The sequence below is a fragment of the Chrysemys picta genome, chromosome 24 (genome assembly GCF_011386835.1).
Source record: "Chrysemys picta bellii isolate R12L10 chromosome 24, ASM1138683v2, whole genome shotgun sequence".
Classification (NCBI taxonomy): Eukaryota; Metazoa; Chordata; order Testudines; family Emydidae; genus Chrysemys; species Chrysemys picta.
In genome coordinates, this window is record NC_088814.1 from 13,254,995 (window position 1) to 13,273,583 (window position 18,589).

At 45.1% G+C, this 18,589-nt stretch overlaps 2 protein-coding genes and 1 long non-coding RNA gene across 4 annotated transcripts in view; 2 read left to right on the forward strand and 1 right to left on the reverse strand.

Annotated features, from left to right (window-relative positions):
- LOC135977338 (rho GTPase-activating protein gacV-like) overlaps positions 1-18,589 on the forward strand; it is a 954,030-nt gene that overhangs the window by 368,256 nt on the left and 567,185 nt on the right. The window lies entirely within an intron of this gene.
- On the reverse strand, positions 1,941-12,438 carry LOC135977340 (uncharacterized). The gene is made up of 2 exons (XR_010594783.1): positions 12,319-12,438; positions 1,941-3,060 (listed from the first exon to the last, which is right to left on the reverse strand). It is a non-coding gene; the product is annotated as an uncharacterized LOC135977340 (long non-coding RNA).
- Positions 12,668-18,589, forward strand: part of WNT3 (Wnt family member 3) — an 81,859-nt gene continuing 75,937 nt past the window's right edge. Inside the window, exon 1 of the mRNA XM_005311729.4 lies at positions 12,668-12,894. Coding sequence (XP_005311786.1) covers positions 12,815-12,894 — 80 coding nt within the window. The 5' untranslated portion in view covers positions 12,668-12,814. The remainder of the gene's footprint in view (positions 12,895-18,589) is intronic.

The window sequence follows — 18,589 nt, forward strand, 5'->3', positions numbered from 1 at the left end:
CACCCTCGCCAGCTGAAATGATTCTATGGCTGGCTTCACAGTGGGTTGAGGGTGAACTTGTCTGTCTGTCCTGTAGGAGTCAATCAGAAGTGTTTTTGGTGGTTTTTGCCTACCAATAAATCCAGCTGAACCATTTTGTGTCCGCATGCTCCCAGCAGCCGGAGCCATCAACATGGATCCTGACCCAGTGGAAGACTTCCAATTCATGCTGTCAGTCCTATTTCAGAAATCAGAAGTAGCATCTGAGAGATGCTGGTGGACATTTTGATCTGCCAAAAAGGGTTGTTGACATGCTAGTCACAACCCAGCTGATGCCAGTGGTCTTAGCTGCAGATTCCCTATGTGCAAACCAGCACTTCTGGTACAGGGCCACAAACACAAACTGGTAGGATCACATTGTCATGCAGACATGAGATGACCAACTGTGGCTCCAGAACTTTCACATGGAGAAGCAGATGTTCCTGGGATCCCATCACAGTCCCCTAATGTGAGATGCTGCCATATCATCTCTGAATAGGAGCTCTTCTCAACTGCTGTGACTCTGTTGTGAGCACGGTCATAGAGCCAAGCCCAGTTTGGTTTACTCTATCATCGGATCTGTCCATTTGGGGTATCGTCCCATAATTCCCTCTGAGCCTGGTGATCCCAGCAAGCCAGGGTAACAGCTGAGGGATTGCAACCTCTGCCTGAAAAGCTGGCCCAATAAGTGGCACAAGACTCCAATAAGGGATGCCCAGTGACCACAAGTAATTACCATCTGGCATCTGTTTGGTGAGCTATGTAAAATGAGTTTCATGGGTCTCAGTCTATTTCCAATTGGACAGGTCATGAAGGATATGTCTACACAGCACACTGAGCCTGGGCTCAGACTCAGGTTTAAGCCCAAACCCTGCTTCTCTCCACACAGAAATCAGTCTGAATCAGTCCAGGAACCCCTCTGGACTTAGGCCCATGGACCCTGATGTAGATGAGGGTCAGAGTCCAAGTCCCACTGTGACACAGGTCAAAGCTGAGGCATTTTGCAATGTGGATGCAACTCAAGTCTGAGTCACCAGACTTAGGTCTGGAGCATCCACCAACACTATCCCATAATCTCCTGGGCCTGTGCTTCCCAGCCTGTCCCTCTCCAAACTTCCCACTTGCCTCGCAGACTTTGTGCAGAATGCAGCAGGCCACAATAATACTGACTGCACTGATGACTGGCATCCAAACAGTTTTGAAGGCAGCGCCAATGGGATTTCAGTCTGTCAAACGCACATTCCACCACCATCCTAAAACTACTGAAGTGTAGTTGAACCTGCTTTTGCCAGTCCTCTTAAATCAGGGTACAGTTTCATAAACCAAGGGCAACAGAGGGTAATCAGGTTCCTCTGGAATAAAAATGAGGACAGTGACTCCATTTCTAACAATGTCATTCGATGGGAATAATGTCCCAGCTTGTCCATGAAGGTAAAGTCCTGATATTCAGGACACCCTGGCACCATGCATCTTACCAGTTCATCCCATGCTGGCGCCCATGAATTTTCCCCATGGCTGACCAAGGCCTGCCTAAAGTTGGAGTAGTACTTTTGTGGTTTAGGTACTTGTGCTCTTTGCAGAGGGCAAACTATGGACACATGAATCCCGTCAGTGGCCTTAGCACAGTTTGGAAAGCCCATTTTCTGAAACCCAGCAATTATTTCAGGAAGTTTTGTAATACCAATCACTTTTGGGTACATCAGAGTCCTGATTGCCTCACAAACCTTTGCCATAACAACCCCCACACTTGATTTGCCAGCTTCAAACTGGTTAGCCATGGACATGTAGCAATCTGCAGTAACCAGCTTCCAGATGGCATTAGTGACTGCTGCTTCTGGCCTGACATGGTCTATCTCATGTGGGCATCCTGGCACCGTACACTTCATATTCTGTGTTGTAATTGAAATCGATATATTTGAAAATATAGAAAAACATCCAAAAATATTTAATACATTTCTATTGGTATTCTATTGCTTAACAGAGCGATTAATTGTGATTAATGTTTTTAATCATGATTAATTTTTTTTTAGTTAATCGCATGAGTTAACTGCTATTAATTGACAGCCCTCATTTGTACTCGGCCTGAATGAGCTGTGCCTCTACTGCCACTGTCCAAAGGACTGCAGCTACACTGCTATGTATACGCACACGAACTTGATGAGAACTAGCAGGGTATGTAACACACACAGGGGAATCACATCCCGAGGTCAGATTGTAGACCTTGTCTAGCAGCGATGCATAACTTCTTCAAAGACCGAACAGCGCGCTCATGCTAGGAAAAAGAGCTTGTAAAACCATGTGTAAGAGCGCCATCTGGTGACTCCCGCTGTAACAATAAAGTAGGCCACACTGCTTTCTCTTACACGGGTGTGACTCCATTGAATTCAGTGTGGTTCCACTGGTGTAGGTGAGGGCCGAATTGACCCCGGCATTCTCTGAAAAGTGCTTTGGGATCCTTCTGATAAAAGTTGCCATAAGAAATGAAGGAATTATCATTAAACAATTAGACCTGAAGAAGAGCTTTGTGTAAGCTCGAAAGCTTGTCTCTCATCAGCAGAAGTTGGTCCAATAAAAGATATTTCCTCACCCACCTTGTGTCCCCATTGGACAATCTGACATCTATTGTAGCATGAGGATCATGGCCCCTATAGTCTGCTTAGAGTAGAAGCTTGTTGTTGCTTTATGTGTTTGTATATTAATTAGGAGGGAATTTTCTTAGTAAGTTAGTGTATTTGTTTGACTTCCTATGGTCTCTCCAAGATCTGTCTCTAATTCTCCATGATGGAGCAGAAGATCACAAAGCAAACCGGGCTTCAAACTGCTAGGGGATTTTCCAATTAGGATCCGATGGTTCTGAAAGAAGTAATATAGATGATGATGTGAAGCAAGCAAACAAGCATCCTGGTGACTCTTTTGGCCAGTATTTCTGATAGTCCCAGCTCAGCAGGCAGGCAGAGCGCAAGGTGCTTGGTGGTAGTAGCAACCTCCAGTGTATCCAGTTCAGGTTTCTTCTCACATGACAGGAGAGCAGCGGGGCCCTGGCTACAAAACAAGATTTATATGTTTAAGAGGGTCAAAAAGTCTGGAATCAGAGTGATACCAGCCCTCTCCACACCAAACCATACTAGCAAGGGTCATTGTCACAGCAAGAGATGCAGAAGGCTTCAGAGCAAAGAGCTTGAACTGGGGCAGGATGCAAAGCGAGACAGAAGCACCTGGGAATTTTACTGAGACTGGTAGACATGAACGGTAGTTGGCAGGGATGGTATTAGGTCTGTGGAGTATCAATAGCTCCTGAATTTCAGCGGAATGCTCCTTAGGGCAGGAATTGTCTGTTCAGTCTATGACTGTACAGCGCCTTGTACAACAGGGGTCTGAACTCTGACTGGGGCCTCTAAGTATTCCCATTATGTAACAAGGATTGGGGATACCAATCAAGGGTGGGTGTTACAGAGTCAGCTCCAGAAGTGGGTCTCTCTCTTATAAAGTGGTCCCCAGGATTAAATAGTTGGAGGACCGATAATCATTTGGTTATTTCGTCTGCCCTTGGAATACCCGGGCTGCAATACCAGGTTCCACGAGGAACTTCAGTACGAGGGATTGACATCTATTATTATTATTTGTACGACAGAAGCACCTGGAGGCTCCACCTGAGATCAGGGCCCCATTGTGCTGGGCACTGCACAGACCCACAATCAGAGACAGTCCCTGCTCCCAGGACCTCACAGTCTGAAGAGACAAGACAGGCAAAGGAGAGGTTATCACCCGAAATGACAGGCCGGGAACAGAAGCACAGAGATGTGATGGGACTTGCCCAGGGTCACACAGGAAGAGAGCGCAGATCTTCTGAGTTGCAGTTTGTGCACAGTAACGTGGGTTTGGCTGTAGAGGCCAAAGGGCAGCCTTCATTGTGGAAGGGGGCATCATTTAGACTGGGGAAGGCAGGTCACACTGTGGCAGGCTACAGTTCACAGCAGGCTCTGCTTTCAGTGTTCTATAATTCTTACATACAAATTAAACTAATATAATTTTTAAATAAATCTCTTGTTGCTTTAATACAAAGTACAACATACAATTAATGCCTTGGCCACAAGACCAGCCAAGACCTCTCATCCAAAGCATGGTACAAAAGAGCCTCAACCTCTGCACCTTTGAAAGCTGGGCAATGTCCTATGTGAGTGGGAGTCTGGGAGAAGAGACAGAAGAGTGAGGGGAAAGATTACTCCTGGGGGAATTCTGTGCCAAAACATTAAAAATTCTGCACCAAAATATTCAAAATTCTGTGAAAACATTTTAAAATTCTGCAAAATTTCGCATATTTTATTTGTCAAAACAACACAATATAATCACCCCAGTTTCTATTATTTTAGTAATTTATTTCAGAATACCTGTCAACAAGTATGCCTGTAACTATAGACAACAAAAAGGATTCAGGAAATGTTTTTAGACAAATAGATTCCTTACTAGACATATTAATACAGAACTTTGAGTAATAATTTATTTAAGCTACAATACAGAAATATATTTCCCACACCTCTCAGAGGCAGTGCAAAGGCTTGGAGGAGTCAACGGGAATGGAGAAGCTCAGGGAGAGGGAAGTAATTGCTAAGAAGGAGCCTGGGAGTGAAACTGGAGGGTTGTTGAGTGTGGGTGGGAGAAGTACAGAACAGGTTTTTTGGGGGTGAGAGATTGTAAGGGAGTTGGGGAGCCTGCACCATGCAGAGCCTGGATGACCCCTCCCTCTCCCATTCAGCCAGGCACATCTGCCCCTGTGCCCATGTGTCCCTGCATGCCATCCCCCGCCCCATGTGTCTCTGCACCCCCCACTCAGCCACTGCTCCTCCCCGCCACCATGTGTCCCTGCACTCCTCCTCTACCTATCCCTATGTGTCCCTGTACCCCCTCCCCTGTCCCCATGCATCTCTCTCCCTGTCCCCATGTGTCTCTCAACCCCCCTCACCCTCCATGCACCCCTTGCCCCCACTGTCCCTGAACCCACACTTAGACGTCCTCTGTCCTCATGTGGCCCTGCACCCCCACTCCCATTGAGCCCCCATCCCAGTCTGTCCCCCTCACTAGCCCTTCTGAACCCCAAACTATGTGAACCTCCCAGCCAGACCCATGTGTCCCACTCTGTCTGCCCCTGCAGACAGGGCCCCGAGGAACACAGCCTCTCCTCCTCAATATCGGCTGCTGACTGCTAAAGCCAGTGAGCCAGCTGCCCTCTGTTCTGGTGCCACAACAGCCCCTGGTGGGCAAAAGGCATAATGTGGAGAAAAAACAAAATCTGCGGTGCACCTGAATTCTGCGCATGCACAGTGGTGCAGAACTCCCCCAGGAGTAAAATATGCAGAGGATGGGGGAAGAATATATGTCAAAGGAGAGACCATCCATATTCATCAGAGAGAAAGAACTGATATTCAGGGCCCTTGCTAAGGCCAGCATTTCCCATCATCATCTTCACAAAGTTCCCCAAATCTCAGACTAAGGCCCAGTTCTCCCCTCACTTATACCAGTGTAACTCAATTAACTGCTGTGGAGTTACTCCTGATTTACACTGGTGCAAGTGACATCAGAATCAGGCTCTCAGCTTTCCAGGAGAGGAAAATGGAATTGCGCACATGAGCAACAAGGAGAAATAGCTCCAGAACATTCAGCTGACCAATGTGGGAATGATCTTCCTAACTTGATGAGTATTTGTTACAGAAATTAGACACAATAGCCTTCCCCATCAGACGGCAGCTTGTGGACCAGGAATATGGACATGGGTCTCTTGCTGCCTGACCTAATGGAGGTACCCGGGGCCCCAAGCAACCTAACACATGGCAGATCAGTAAATGTGGGCCCATGCAACCCAGCCCAAAACAGGAACTTATTTGTAGACTCCACACAACCTTCACGGGAGTAAGGAACACGGGACATGGACTCTATGAACTTAAGAGAAGAGAAGAACATGCTAATGGGCATCATGTAACTTGAATGTGAGTCAGAGGCAGCAGAGGCCACTCAAGACAGTCTGCCACCTTAGACAAAACTTCAGTGTGCTGCCCCCTCTCATTGGTTTAAGGCGGCAGATTTGGCCCAACTGCCCCTCTGTCATGACAGAGGGGTGGCCAGGCCAAATTGGAGTGAGTGGGGCGGTGACCCACTCATGAGGAAGGTGCATGTTCAGCCTGCACCCAACCCCCCTCTGCGGGAGATCAGTGGTGACGTGCTTAGCACTAGAGCCCACGTACATCTTGCTGTACTCAGGTGACCATGTAGCAGGGCAGCACATTCTAATTCTGAACAGGAAGTTGGGTTCTTCTGCTGAGTCACCCTCAGCTCATGTGGTGACACACCGCATTAAAATTCTACTCAGTTGCTGCTGGCTGGTGGGTTCTGTTAACGCCAACCAGCATATGAAATGGAGGGAAAGGGAGCAAGAGAAGAGTTTCTCTGGAAGACAGAGGGAACTAGGAATCTAGGACAGAGGAGGGAAATCCTAGAGACATTAACGTTAAGCCCTGGGTGGAAGCTTAGGTGGAGGTTTATGCTGCTGTTGTTTATAAGATAGCAGTAAAACTAAACCCCAGGAAAGGGGATAAAGTAGGGTTCCCCCCCAGGTTCTGTCTGTTGCAGAGCTAGCTGGTTCCTGGTTCCTGTGAAGACATCCCTGTTCCCCAAGATGTTTCCTCAGTGAATGGATACAGAGTGCCTCACCCCACTCTGGGTTATACTGAAACATTATTTTGTCTCTATTTATAGATGGGGTGAACCCCTCTCTGATGAGTCTTAATAAGTTATGAGCTTTTTGTGGATACCTTACATGTTACCCCATATGGATACATACCCTGCAAGGCATGTTTTTGGAGTAGTGAGTTTGTCAGGTCTGAGACAAGAGTTGTTTGCAAAGACCAGAGGACCTTTTGCCAAGGGTCTGTGTGTCACACAGCCCCTGGCACCAATCAACGTGGCACCTTCCGTTGTGGTTTGAACGCCCTCACGCCTTCTGACAACTTTCATTCACTCTTAGGCCCCAAATTGTAACAGTGGGATCCTCATTAGGACATGCTTTTGGTTGCTCTGGTTGTCATGCAGATGTCTTTGGGATGACAGCAAGAGCTAAGAGCCAGATTCTGATCTCACTTACACAAGGCAAAATTGAGGAGTTACTCTACTGGTTTCAGCAGACTCCCCATAGATTAATAGAATTTTCAATAGATTCTAAGACTAAATATGGACTTTGGAAGTTCTATTTAGGTACCTACCACTGAAGATGGGCAAGTTTTCAATGGGCCTCCTTAGCTACATATCCAAACAGGTGACTACAAATAAACCCAGACCCCACTAGAAACACACCCCCTGGATGACCACCCTCTCTGTGGTGCTGTGGGTATTGGTAAAATAATGTAATACCACATTCAGTGTCAAGTAAAGGTAAAAATTCTTAATCTCACTCAACTATAAACCAAAGTACATTCCAAGCTTCCTGGTGAGAACTGTCTGCCCTGCTGGGGGAATTCTTTTGAACAATTAATTTCCTGCAAAAAAGCTAGGACACAGCTCTCCTGCGTTCCTTCAGGACAGGGAGAATTTCAAAACTCTGAAATCAGTGGACGTTTTGCTGTTGACTTCAATAGGAGGATGGGGACCCACTAATATGGTCTAATCTTATGTCCCTTTTAGGTGTGTCTAGAACACTCCACATCACTATAGTATCCAAGTGATACTCAACATAATAACAGACCTGCACAATATTATCCAGAGAGGACTTCAGAGTGTCCCCAGACCAAGAGAACTGCACATGGACTTGCACTCCAAAGACTAACAAACTCAGACTCTGGGTATGTCCACCTGGAGCTAGAAGGTGACATACCCATTTAGCTTGATGACAGTTAACATACAATGAGAGCTAAAAATAGAATGCAGCCATGGCGGTGCAAGCAGCAGGAGGGGCTAGCCACCCTGAGAACAATCCCATCTGAGATGCTAACTATGCGCTCGGGTGGCTATCACCTCCCATGCTTTGTGCCACTGCAGCTACACTCTGTGTTTAGCACACTAGTTTGAGCAGAGCTAGTGTGGTTATGTCTTCTCAAACTGGAAATTACATGTCCAGCTCGAAGTGTAGACATACCCTACATAAGACCCATCTGGGAAGCAAGTTCTGGAGTGGAGAGCCCTCTACTGGAAATGCTCTGCCCCCAGAGGTTAAAACCAATATACTGTGAGCACATAGCTGATTGCTGTTGTCACCACAGCACACAGGGAGAGAAGACCCTCTCGGGCAGTGAGAACCAGAGTTCTGAAGATCTAGGGAAATGGAGATTTGTCTAATGTGCTCTGTGGGGGTTGATTTCTATAGCACATCATAAAGTCATAGACTTTAAGGCCAGAAGGGACCATCATGGTCATCTAATCCGACGTCCTGCACATCGCAGGCCACAGAACCTCCCCCACCCTCTCCAGTAACAGACCCCTAACCTCTGGCTGAGTCACTGAAGTTCTCAAATCATGGTTTGAAGACTTCAAGTTACAGAGAATCCACCATTTACACTAGTTTAAACCAGCAAGTGACCCGTGCCCCATGCTGCAGAGAAGGTGAAAAAAACCCAGTGTCTCTGCCAATCTGACCCAGGGGAAAATTCCTTCCCGACCCCAAATATGGCGATCAGTTAAACCCCGAGCCTGTGGGCAAGACCCACCAGCCAACACCTGGGACAGAATTCTCTGTAGTAACTCAGAGCCCTCCCCATCTAGTGTCCCATCACTTATTTCGGGGGATATTTGCTGCTAGCAGTCACAGATTGGATACGTGCTATTGTCGGCAGTCTCATTAGACCATTCCCTCCATAAACTTATCAAGCTCAGTCTTGAAGCCAATTAGGGTTTTTGTTCCACTGCTCCCTTTGGAAGGTTGTTCCAGAACTTCACTCCTCTGATGGTTAGTAACCTTCATCTAACTTCAAGCCTAAACTTGTTGATGGCCAGTTTATATCCATTTGTGCTTGTGTCCACATTGGCGTTTACCTTACAGAGTGTTGCACATTAAATGGTCCATTTAGACCCTGCTGGTGCACTTTAACCAAGTGCTGTTTGAAACAGCTATGTTAAAGCACACTAGGGAACCTTTAGTGTGCACCAGCAGGGTCTACATGGTCCAATTAAAGCACAACATGTTGGTGAGCTTTAGAAATCAACCTCCAACACAGAGTGCATCATTCCGCTGTGTAGACAAGCTCTAAGAAAACACATTGAAAATGTGAGCCTTCAGATAACAAATTCTGGCCTTAAAAATCTTCCCAAATAATTCCATCTGAATGACAGAGGAATGCAAACAATACAGCCACTGGCTACATGAACTAGAGCAGTGGTTCTCAAATGGTGGGTCGCCAGGGCTGGTGTTAGACTTGCTGGGGCCCAGGGTCGAAGCCGAAGCCTGAACCCCACTGCCCGCGGCCAAAGCCCAAGGGCTTCAGCCCTGGGCAGCAGTGCTCATGTTACAGTCTCCCCTCCCCTGGGGCTGCCGCCCTTGGGGTTCAGCTTTGGCCCCCCCACCCAGGGCAGTGGGGCTCAGGCTTCAGCTTCACACACACACCTCCCCCCCCCCCAGCCCAGGGTAGCGGGGCTTGGGTGAGCTCAGGCTTCAGCCCCCACTCCTGGGGTCTTGTAGTAATTTTTACTGTCAGAAGTAGGTCACGGCACAATGACGTTTGAGACCCCCTGAAACTAGAGGAATCCACTGCAGGCTCCATGACAAGGAACTCATACATTTCAGGCGGACAGGCACAGAGAACTCAGGAACAGAATGGATACAAGGAACTCTTATGGAACCCAATCAAAAGCCCATCAAAATCAGGGGAAAGACTTCCATTGACTTCAATAGGCTTTGGACCAGATTCCATGGTCTTCACAAATATGCTTGTTATTCATCTTTAAAAAGCTGCCTGTGGCACAGTGTGATGCCGGGCAGTGGCCGATTCGAGGCTGGTTGAGTACCTCAAAGGCTCCACTTCCTGTGTATCTTGGCCTCTTTCTCCAGCATACAGTGATGATGAAACCTGCCAGTCTTCATGGCTAGTCAGTTTATAACACGTGGACTGTTCCAGGAGAAAGGTTTGCCTTGATACCAAACACCCCCTCTCTCTTCCTGATCCTTTCATTCCAGTCCCTCCCCATCTGCCTAACTGTTCCTGGGCCAGATCTTGATATTCAGATATCCAGATCTTGAGGTTCAACAAGGACAAATGCAGAGTCCTGCACTTAGGACGGAAGAATCCCATGTACTGCTGCAGACTAGAGACTGAGCAGCTAGGCAACAGTTCTGCAGAAAAGGACCTAGGGGTTACAGTGGACAAGAAGCTGGATATGAGTCAACAGTGTGCCCTTGTTGCCAAGAAGGCTAATGGCATTTTGGGCTGTATAAGAAGGAGCAGTGCCAGCAGATCGAGGGACATGACCATTCCCCTCTATTCGGCATTGGTGAGGCCTCATCTGGAGTACTGTGTCCAGTTTTGGGCCCCACACTACAAGAAGGATGTGGAAAAATTGGAAAGAGTCCAGTGGAGGGCAACAAAAATGATTGGGGGCTGGAGCACATGATTTATGAGGAGAGGCTGAGGGAACTGGGATTGTTTAGTCTGCAGAAGAGAAGAATGAGGGGGGATTTGATAGCTGCTTTCAACTACCTGAAGGGGGTTTCCAAAGAGGATGGATCTAGACTGTTCTCAGTGGTGGCAGATGACAGAACAAGGAGTAATGGTCTCAAGTTGCAGAGGGGGAGGTTTAGGTTGGATATTAAGAAAAACTTTTTCACTAGGAGTGTGGTGAAGCGCTGGAATGGGTTACCTAGGGAGGTGGTGGAATCTCCTTCCTTAGAGGTTTTTAAGGTCAGGCTTGACAAAGCCCTGGCTGGGATGATTTAGTTGGGGTTGGTCCTGCTTCAAGCAGGGGGTTGGACTAGATACCTCCTGAGGTCCCTTCTAACCCTGATATTCTATGATTCTATGATCTCTGTTCAGTGACAGACTGTCCTAAGTAAACAATGGGCAAGGTCTTCAGGATTTGGCTCTACATATGTAGTTAAACTTAATGCACCCATCACCATAGTATGCATATTTTGGAATAGCATGAAGTCCCCCTAACTGCACCATTTATATCCTTTCTTAAGCTGGGTTGTTCATGCTTGGTTGTCTCCAAGAGAGACATTTCCAGACATACTAAAGGCTTCATTAATGACCCCTAATCCTAACCCTAATGAAAAGCTAAGAGATGCGTGTTGTTTTGCCTTCTGAGGATGGCAGAACATCAGAACCACAGACCTGGCAGCAGAGCAGAAATGGGTGAAGAGCCGGTGTACGGTGCATAGCCTGGGGAGGAATGTCCTCTCACTGATGCATGATGCCTGGTAAATTGGCCAGAGAGAGAGGGAGTTTGGTATCAATATCGAGTAAGTTGGTCATGGAGATGTTAGATCAAATGAAGCTTGCAGGGGGCGATACACTATCTCTGGGCCAAAGCCTGCATTCTTACTCATTGAACTCATGGAAATGAATAAAGGAGTGATGCAGATTTACACGAGTTGAGGATATTACTGACTGTTCCTATGTGTTGTTTGTGCTAAATCACCCTGTCACCTTATTCTGCTGACACACAGGTCACTGTCAATAAAGCACCTCCACTGTCACTAATGAGGTGTCCTTATTGGTCTTTCACTGTGTCTATTCAGAACATGGGCTCTATGCATTGGAACTGGGCTAGCTGGTGAGGAGTTGTGTTTTCTCATGACAGTAACTTATTACTTTAATGATACTTTACCCTACTACAGCATCTTTCTTCCAAGGATCTTTGGGGCATCACTGCCATTCCCGTGTGGTAAGTGTTGTTATACCCATTTTACAGGTGGATCAACAGGGACACAGAGACAGGAAGTGACTTTTCCTAAGGTCACACAGTGGGTCAGTGGCAAAGTCAGGAAAAGAACCCAAAAGTCCTGAGTTCCAATTGCCCAGCTCCAACCATTGCACCCCATGCACTCCCACTTAGGAGCCCTGGCTCCCAGCCCCCCCCTCCCGCTTTGACCACTAGGCACTGATTCCTTGATTTAAGGGTTAACTAGTTTGAGGCATGCAGTTATTTCACTTTAAAAAAATAGATCGATTGCAAAGCAGCAAAACTAATTCTTGCAACCTTCCCTTCCTGAAGTTCTGCTTCCCCACTGTGAGGGGTTTATATTTACCTCCATCACCAACTAAATAGGTCATTTTTCCCTTCTCCACCCTGAGACTGAGAGAAATCAGAAATATCCTTCTTCCTTACCTTAGAGTCTCATCACGACAAGCCACGTGCAGGAGCAGTGCACCCGGGTTCCTAAGTGAACTTAAAAAAAAAAGAAAGAAAGAAAAAGAAAAGAAAAGAAAAGAAATCTCATTATCCCAGCAATGTCTCTCGCAAAAGGGTTTCTCAGTGCCCTTCCCCAGTGAGGGCTAGGAACAAAGTTGTGGGGCCGGGGGGGGGGGGGGGGGGGGGGGGAAGAATGACTGACAGCCCTGAACTATAGAATCATCCCTTACCTTAGGCCATGCAGTCTGATTGGCTGCCTGCTGACATCCCCAAGCCCTGCACTTTTTAATAGAAGCTTTTGGATGATCTACGGGGGAAAGGCTTGGAGAGGTGCGTTTCTGACAAGAGAGAAAGTCATTCTGCACTTCAAGGGACTTTGTTTGACTGTTTGGGGTGGGGGGATACTTCATTTTCACCCTTAATGTTTTTCTGAAAACTTCACTGAGGTTTTCCCTTGCACCAGTCTGGACTAATGGATTACCATCTGCTTGGATTAATTTTATCTTTTCTCTTCAGTGGCACAAAGGTCTTAGCCGGGTACCCAATTTGGTGGTAAGATTTCCCCCTGAGTTTTTATGATTAATTAATGGGTTCATTTATTATTAGAGATGGGGTTTGTGTGTGTGCATGTTCCTTCCTTCCGACCCTTAGTTCTTCTGAGCTAGCCACAATTGCGTGTTTGGTTCCAAACACAATTTCTGTAGCTTTGCCTGGTAATTCATTAAACATTTTGGGGTTATTTTTAAGGGACAATGTATAGGTTTATCCCTGAACTAATGGAGATTTCTCCAACCCCCTTAATTCTCCAATTTCAGCCATTGTAGTTGTGTTTAAAATAAATATACAAGGATGTATTTTTATTCACTGTGCAATATAATTTTCATCTGTCACAGGACTCTGGCTTTTGTTCGTAGGTAGATTTCTCCTCCCCTTCTTATTAAATACTGCTCAATCCATTATTATTTTTTAAATTCTATTTTCTTTTGGACTGCTGCAGTTTTGGGTCTTCTTTCTCTCCTTTTGTTTTATTCGGTCATTCATGTGAATTTAGTCCAGAAAATATGCAGAGGACACAAATGACACTCGAGAGAAATTTTATATTGCAGATATGTCCCTTATTTTCTCTTACCAAAAAATAAATGAAATCAGTTTTATCTTAGAATGTGGCTGATAATTGACCTGTATTATTCTACCTTTTAAAAATAAACACATTAACAAAATTTAATCAAAGGTTAGAGCCCTCCTTGAAGAACAGAAATGCAAAACAAAACAATCATGAGTCACTTGAAGATAGAAGATGTTTAATACAATGTATAATATAGTACAATATTTCAGTCAATTTCTCAGTTTATCGCATATGATTTCTCATTGGAACGAGTCTCCTATGTCTCTATACAATGTAGGTAGGGGACTGTGTATGTATGGAACCATGAGGCAGAAACTAGTTATGTCAAAATACTTTAATTATTTTTCCCCCTTCCAGAAAAGCTTTTTATTATTAATTAATTAAATCCCTTCTGTGCAGACTTGGTGATTCAGAGAAGTAGGCTGGAGTGAACTTGGAAATGGACTGCCATGTCTGGGGAAAGAGAAAGGGGAGTGATCATTAAACAAATCTGTTAATTATCATGGGGATTAAGAATGAAAATTTCAATTACTGCAGTCAAAGCATGTCTAATAATGTGACTATGAGTATATAATTTCTAATCCTTTAAAAGATACACAGACTCCTTAAAACGGCTAAATCTCAGCCTTTGCATTTTTCCCCCTGCAAAATAAAATTCTCCACCCTGATCACGAATGCTGAACTTGAGGGTCTAAGCCTGGCGTAGGAGGTCCACCAAAACGAAGACCTTGTCAGATTCCTTTAGACCCTTCTCCTCCTCGTTCAATAATCAAGACTGTGAAGCAATGCAGTGTGCGTCTGGAGAGGGGGGTGCCCGCTGGGAAGCACTGCTCAGAGTGGCTGTATCTAAAGAGAAAAAATGCCTTTGGAGCTGCACAGGATGATTGGACTTTGTTGTGCAACCAACTGTTCGAGAATCCAATTGGGTTCTCGCCCTGAATGAGATTCTGACATAACTCACTTAGGGTTAAATGATTGAGTCAGAAGGCATCTGCTGAGACTTTCATACTGAGGAATGAAAATCCCCTGGAAGAGATAGATATGTTTTCCTTCTCAAGTAGAGGCTTCTCCCTTAGTATGAGTCTTCTCCCTGTTGGCAGAGAAACACACCCCAGAAAGTGCATTCCCCAGGCCCTTGGCTTCCCCGGGCACAAATAATACAAACAACAGGCATGTTTTCTGGTTACTTACACAAACATGTTGGGCTCGGCAAGCAGTGACAATGGGCGCGGAGAGGGTTAAACAATCAATCAATATAGAACTTGCCTACGATTCAAGTAATCTGAACCCTGCATAGTTTAGGAGTGCCCTGTTCCCTGGTGAGCTCAGAGTGCTAAAGGAGCCTCTGCCACACAGATATGATGGGGTGACTGAGTCTTAAAATGGGGGCGGGGAGACAAAGTGGCTAAAGCTTTGGAGAGACTTTTTCCAGGCTGAGTAGCAGCAGGCAATGAGTATCTGGAGCAAGGACTCCCTGGCAGTTTGAGGATTCTCACTGCTAAGACCAGTCATTTGTTTCCTTCCAAAGCAGAGGAAATAAATGACAGCTCCGGATCTAAGGCTCCAGTTCAGCAAAATACTTAACCACACTCGTAATTTTAAGCATGTCCTTAAGTCCCACTGAAGTCAAGTGTTTAAATGCTTTGCTGAACTGTGTTCTAATTTACTAGGCAATAGTGCCTGCACTGAGAAGCACCTTTAAAAGGCAGCTGCCTCCTTTTAAGCTCTCCCTCTAAAATACATTCACAAAGTACCCAGTAACCTTGAACTATAGACCAACCTCTATGAGATGAATAATTGCTAGACCTTCAGGTAGGTGCTTGATTTGGTTTTCACCGGACCTCAAGGCTGCGGGTGTAGTCATTCTAGAGCAACCCCATTGGGCATTTTCCTAGCCTGTGTTGGAATATTTGCCTCTAAGACTACATTCCGCTTCCATCTGCAGTAGGCCAACCCCGCTGATGTCAATGGGGTTGAGCCAGTATAAATGGGGGCCAAACTGTATCCTATTGTGTGCGCAGAGTGTGTCGATGTAGGCTAGGAAAATACAATAAGAAACAGAGCAAAAGTGAATAGTAGGCAGAGTCCAAGGTCTCTAGAACAATTCTGATTCTTCTGCAACTCAGCTAAAGGATTCAGTTCGGGTTGGAAATAAACCAATATAATGTCGTCCAAACAAGGAATAAGAATACAAAAAGATAAAATCCACTGAGGGACTCACATGTCCCAAAGTTTTGTAACACCTAGGCTTCATGGTAGCAGCTGGAGAGACATGGTAGATAGGGTCTGTCCAGGTTTTTCCAAGATTGTCCCTTCTTTTAATGTATCCATCCTGAGATAACTGTAAGGGTGGTCAGTACACACTGCCAGTTGTCTAGTTTTACGGGCTCAGGATCATCCTGGATGTCCTGGTTTTTTGTACTTCAGAGAGGGCATCCCTAGATGTAGAAGATACCTCCCAATATCTGGAGCTGTTACAGTCTATAACAGCCACAAAAGAGCCAATCAGAAGAGTTGAATGATGGAGTATTCCCAAAACCAGTCTATTGAGTCAATAAGGCACATACTAAAATTGAGTCCAGTATCCACGTCTGATGAATGAATCTTCAAAGGTTTGATCCTATAGTTCTTACCACAGCAAATCTCCCCTAGAAGTCTACATTCTAAATAGATAAAACAAATTGGCTGAAACAATAATTAGAAACAGAATAACAAAACACCTGGATCATGTTCTGATGGGAACTTTAAAGGAAAATTGTGTCTCACTAATCTCATAATTCTTTGAACATGTCAATAAAATAGTGGAAAAAGGAGAACCCATTGGAGTTTACCAGTTGAATTTATTTAGACTTCCAAAAGGCATTCAACTAGGTCCTACACAAAAGGCTACTAAAGACGCTAAGTACTTACAGCATGAGAAGCAAAGTATTATCATGGATCAAAAAATGGCCCAAGACAGAAAGGAAAGAGTAGGATGAAATGGTTAATGTTCAACATGGAAGAAGTTAACAATGGGGGCCTCAAGCTTCCATACTAGTTCCTGTGTTGTTTAATACATTGATTAATAATCTGGAAAGAGGATTGAGCTGGAAGAGGGCAAAATTTGCAGATGATTCGAAGTCATTTAGGTTAGTCACCACCAGAGAGGAGTGTGATGAATTTCAGAGAAACTGGACCATGCTTGGTGAATGGGCAACATCTTGGCAAATGAAAGTCAGTGTTGATAAATACAGAGTAATTCACACTGGAGGGAAAAATAATCTACTCACATATTTTACAGGGTTATAAATTAAGTGTATCAACTCAAGAAAGAGACCTGGGTATCATTGTAGGCAGCTCAGTGAAAGCTCTTCTCACTGCACAGCTGTGATCAAAAATACAAACAAGATGTTAGGATGCATAAGGAATGAGATGGAGAATAATACATAATATTCTAATGCCATTCTATAAAGCAATGTTGCAGACTCACCTTTGAAGTGTGTGCAGCCCAGGATCTCCAAAAGGATATTGCAGAATTAGAGGGGATTCAGAGAAGAGTGATTAGATGATGAAGAGCCAGGAAAAAACTTTTATATGAAGAGAGATTGAAACAATTAGGATTGTTGCTTTAGAAAGGAAACAAATAAGATATAAAAATATATATAAAATATTGACGGGTCTAGAGAAATAGATCAGGAAGTTCTGCTCTCCTTGTTTCATAACATGAGAGCAAGGGACATACTGTGAAATTAAAAGGTGGGAAATTCAAAACTAATAAGAGGAGATCTTTTTTCACAGTTTGTAATTAGAATGTGGAACTCACTGCCACAGAAAGTTGTTGAGGCCAAGATTCAAAGAGAGATTGAATATTTATATGGATACCAAGGAAGTCCAGAGTTAATGAAAATGAATGTTGTGGAAGGGATATGTAAGCTAATCTCTAACTATTAGAGACCAGGGTGAGACCTAATGTTGGGAGCAAGATACTGGGCTAAATGGACCTTGGATCTGACGCAGTCTGGCAATTCATAGAATCATAGGGTCAGAAGGAACTACAAGGGTCATACAGTCTAACCCCCTGCCAAGATGCAGGATTTCCTAGGTTCCCAAGAAAGACAAAGGGTTGGAGGGAAGGTGACTTACCCAAGGTCACACAACAGATTAGTGGCAGAGTAAAGAATAGCATTTCCTAATGCTCCCAAAGGGTTAATACTTAGGTCCATAATACAGCTCTTTCTAGTCCTTAGGATTGGGGCTATTATGAAAGATCTCCTGTTATTACTTCAGTGAACCTGAAAGCTGACTCATGGGATCTGAAAATGACTCCGCTTGCATGTGGTGTCTTGAATTATTAGTTATTAAGCATTGACTCTGGTGCCAAGGCAAGGAAGTGAGGGCGTTACAGGCGTTCTCTATACCATACAGCTGGGAATTGCTAGCTAACAGATACAGTGCCCGTAGCAGAAGGACCTTGGCAAGGTGTGATGGAGCTCAGCTGCATTCCACTGCCCTTCCACTGGCATACAGGCCCCATGAGAAGCCAGATGCGACATCTGCTGCCCCAAACAGCTTCCAGCTAAAGATAAAGATGGAGACACAGGGAAACTCAGAGGTGGTGACAGTTAACTCACTTTCTGGGGTTGTAACAGAGTGGAGGGCTTCATTCTCCTCTCCCTAACACCAGCGTGAATCTGGCAGTGCAATTACAGCAGTGTGAGAGAAGACTCAGTCCTGGGGCTTTGTAGGGACCTGAATGAGAGCTGGCATGGGGGTGAGAATGGGAGAATGAGATAAATAGTTTAATTTCCCTTGTGTCTCTCATTGAATGTCTTTAATCAGACCAGGGATTTGTCCCCCAGTACTTGTTATGCTAATGCAAGTGAGATTAAACGATTATGAAACAGATATTCCTGTAATTAAAGCATCAGCCTGAGACTCTGGAGACCTGAGTTCCATTCCTGGTTCTGACACATATTCGCTATGTGACCCTGGGCAAGTCACTTACCCTCTCTCTCTCTCTCTCTCTGCCTCGTTTTATCATCTGTAAACTAGAGATAATAACCCTTCCTTTCTCCTGCCCTCAGTCTGTTTGGTCTATTTAGACTCTCAGCTCTTCAGGGCACAGACTGCCTCTCGGGATAG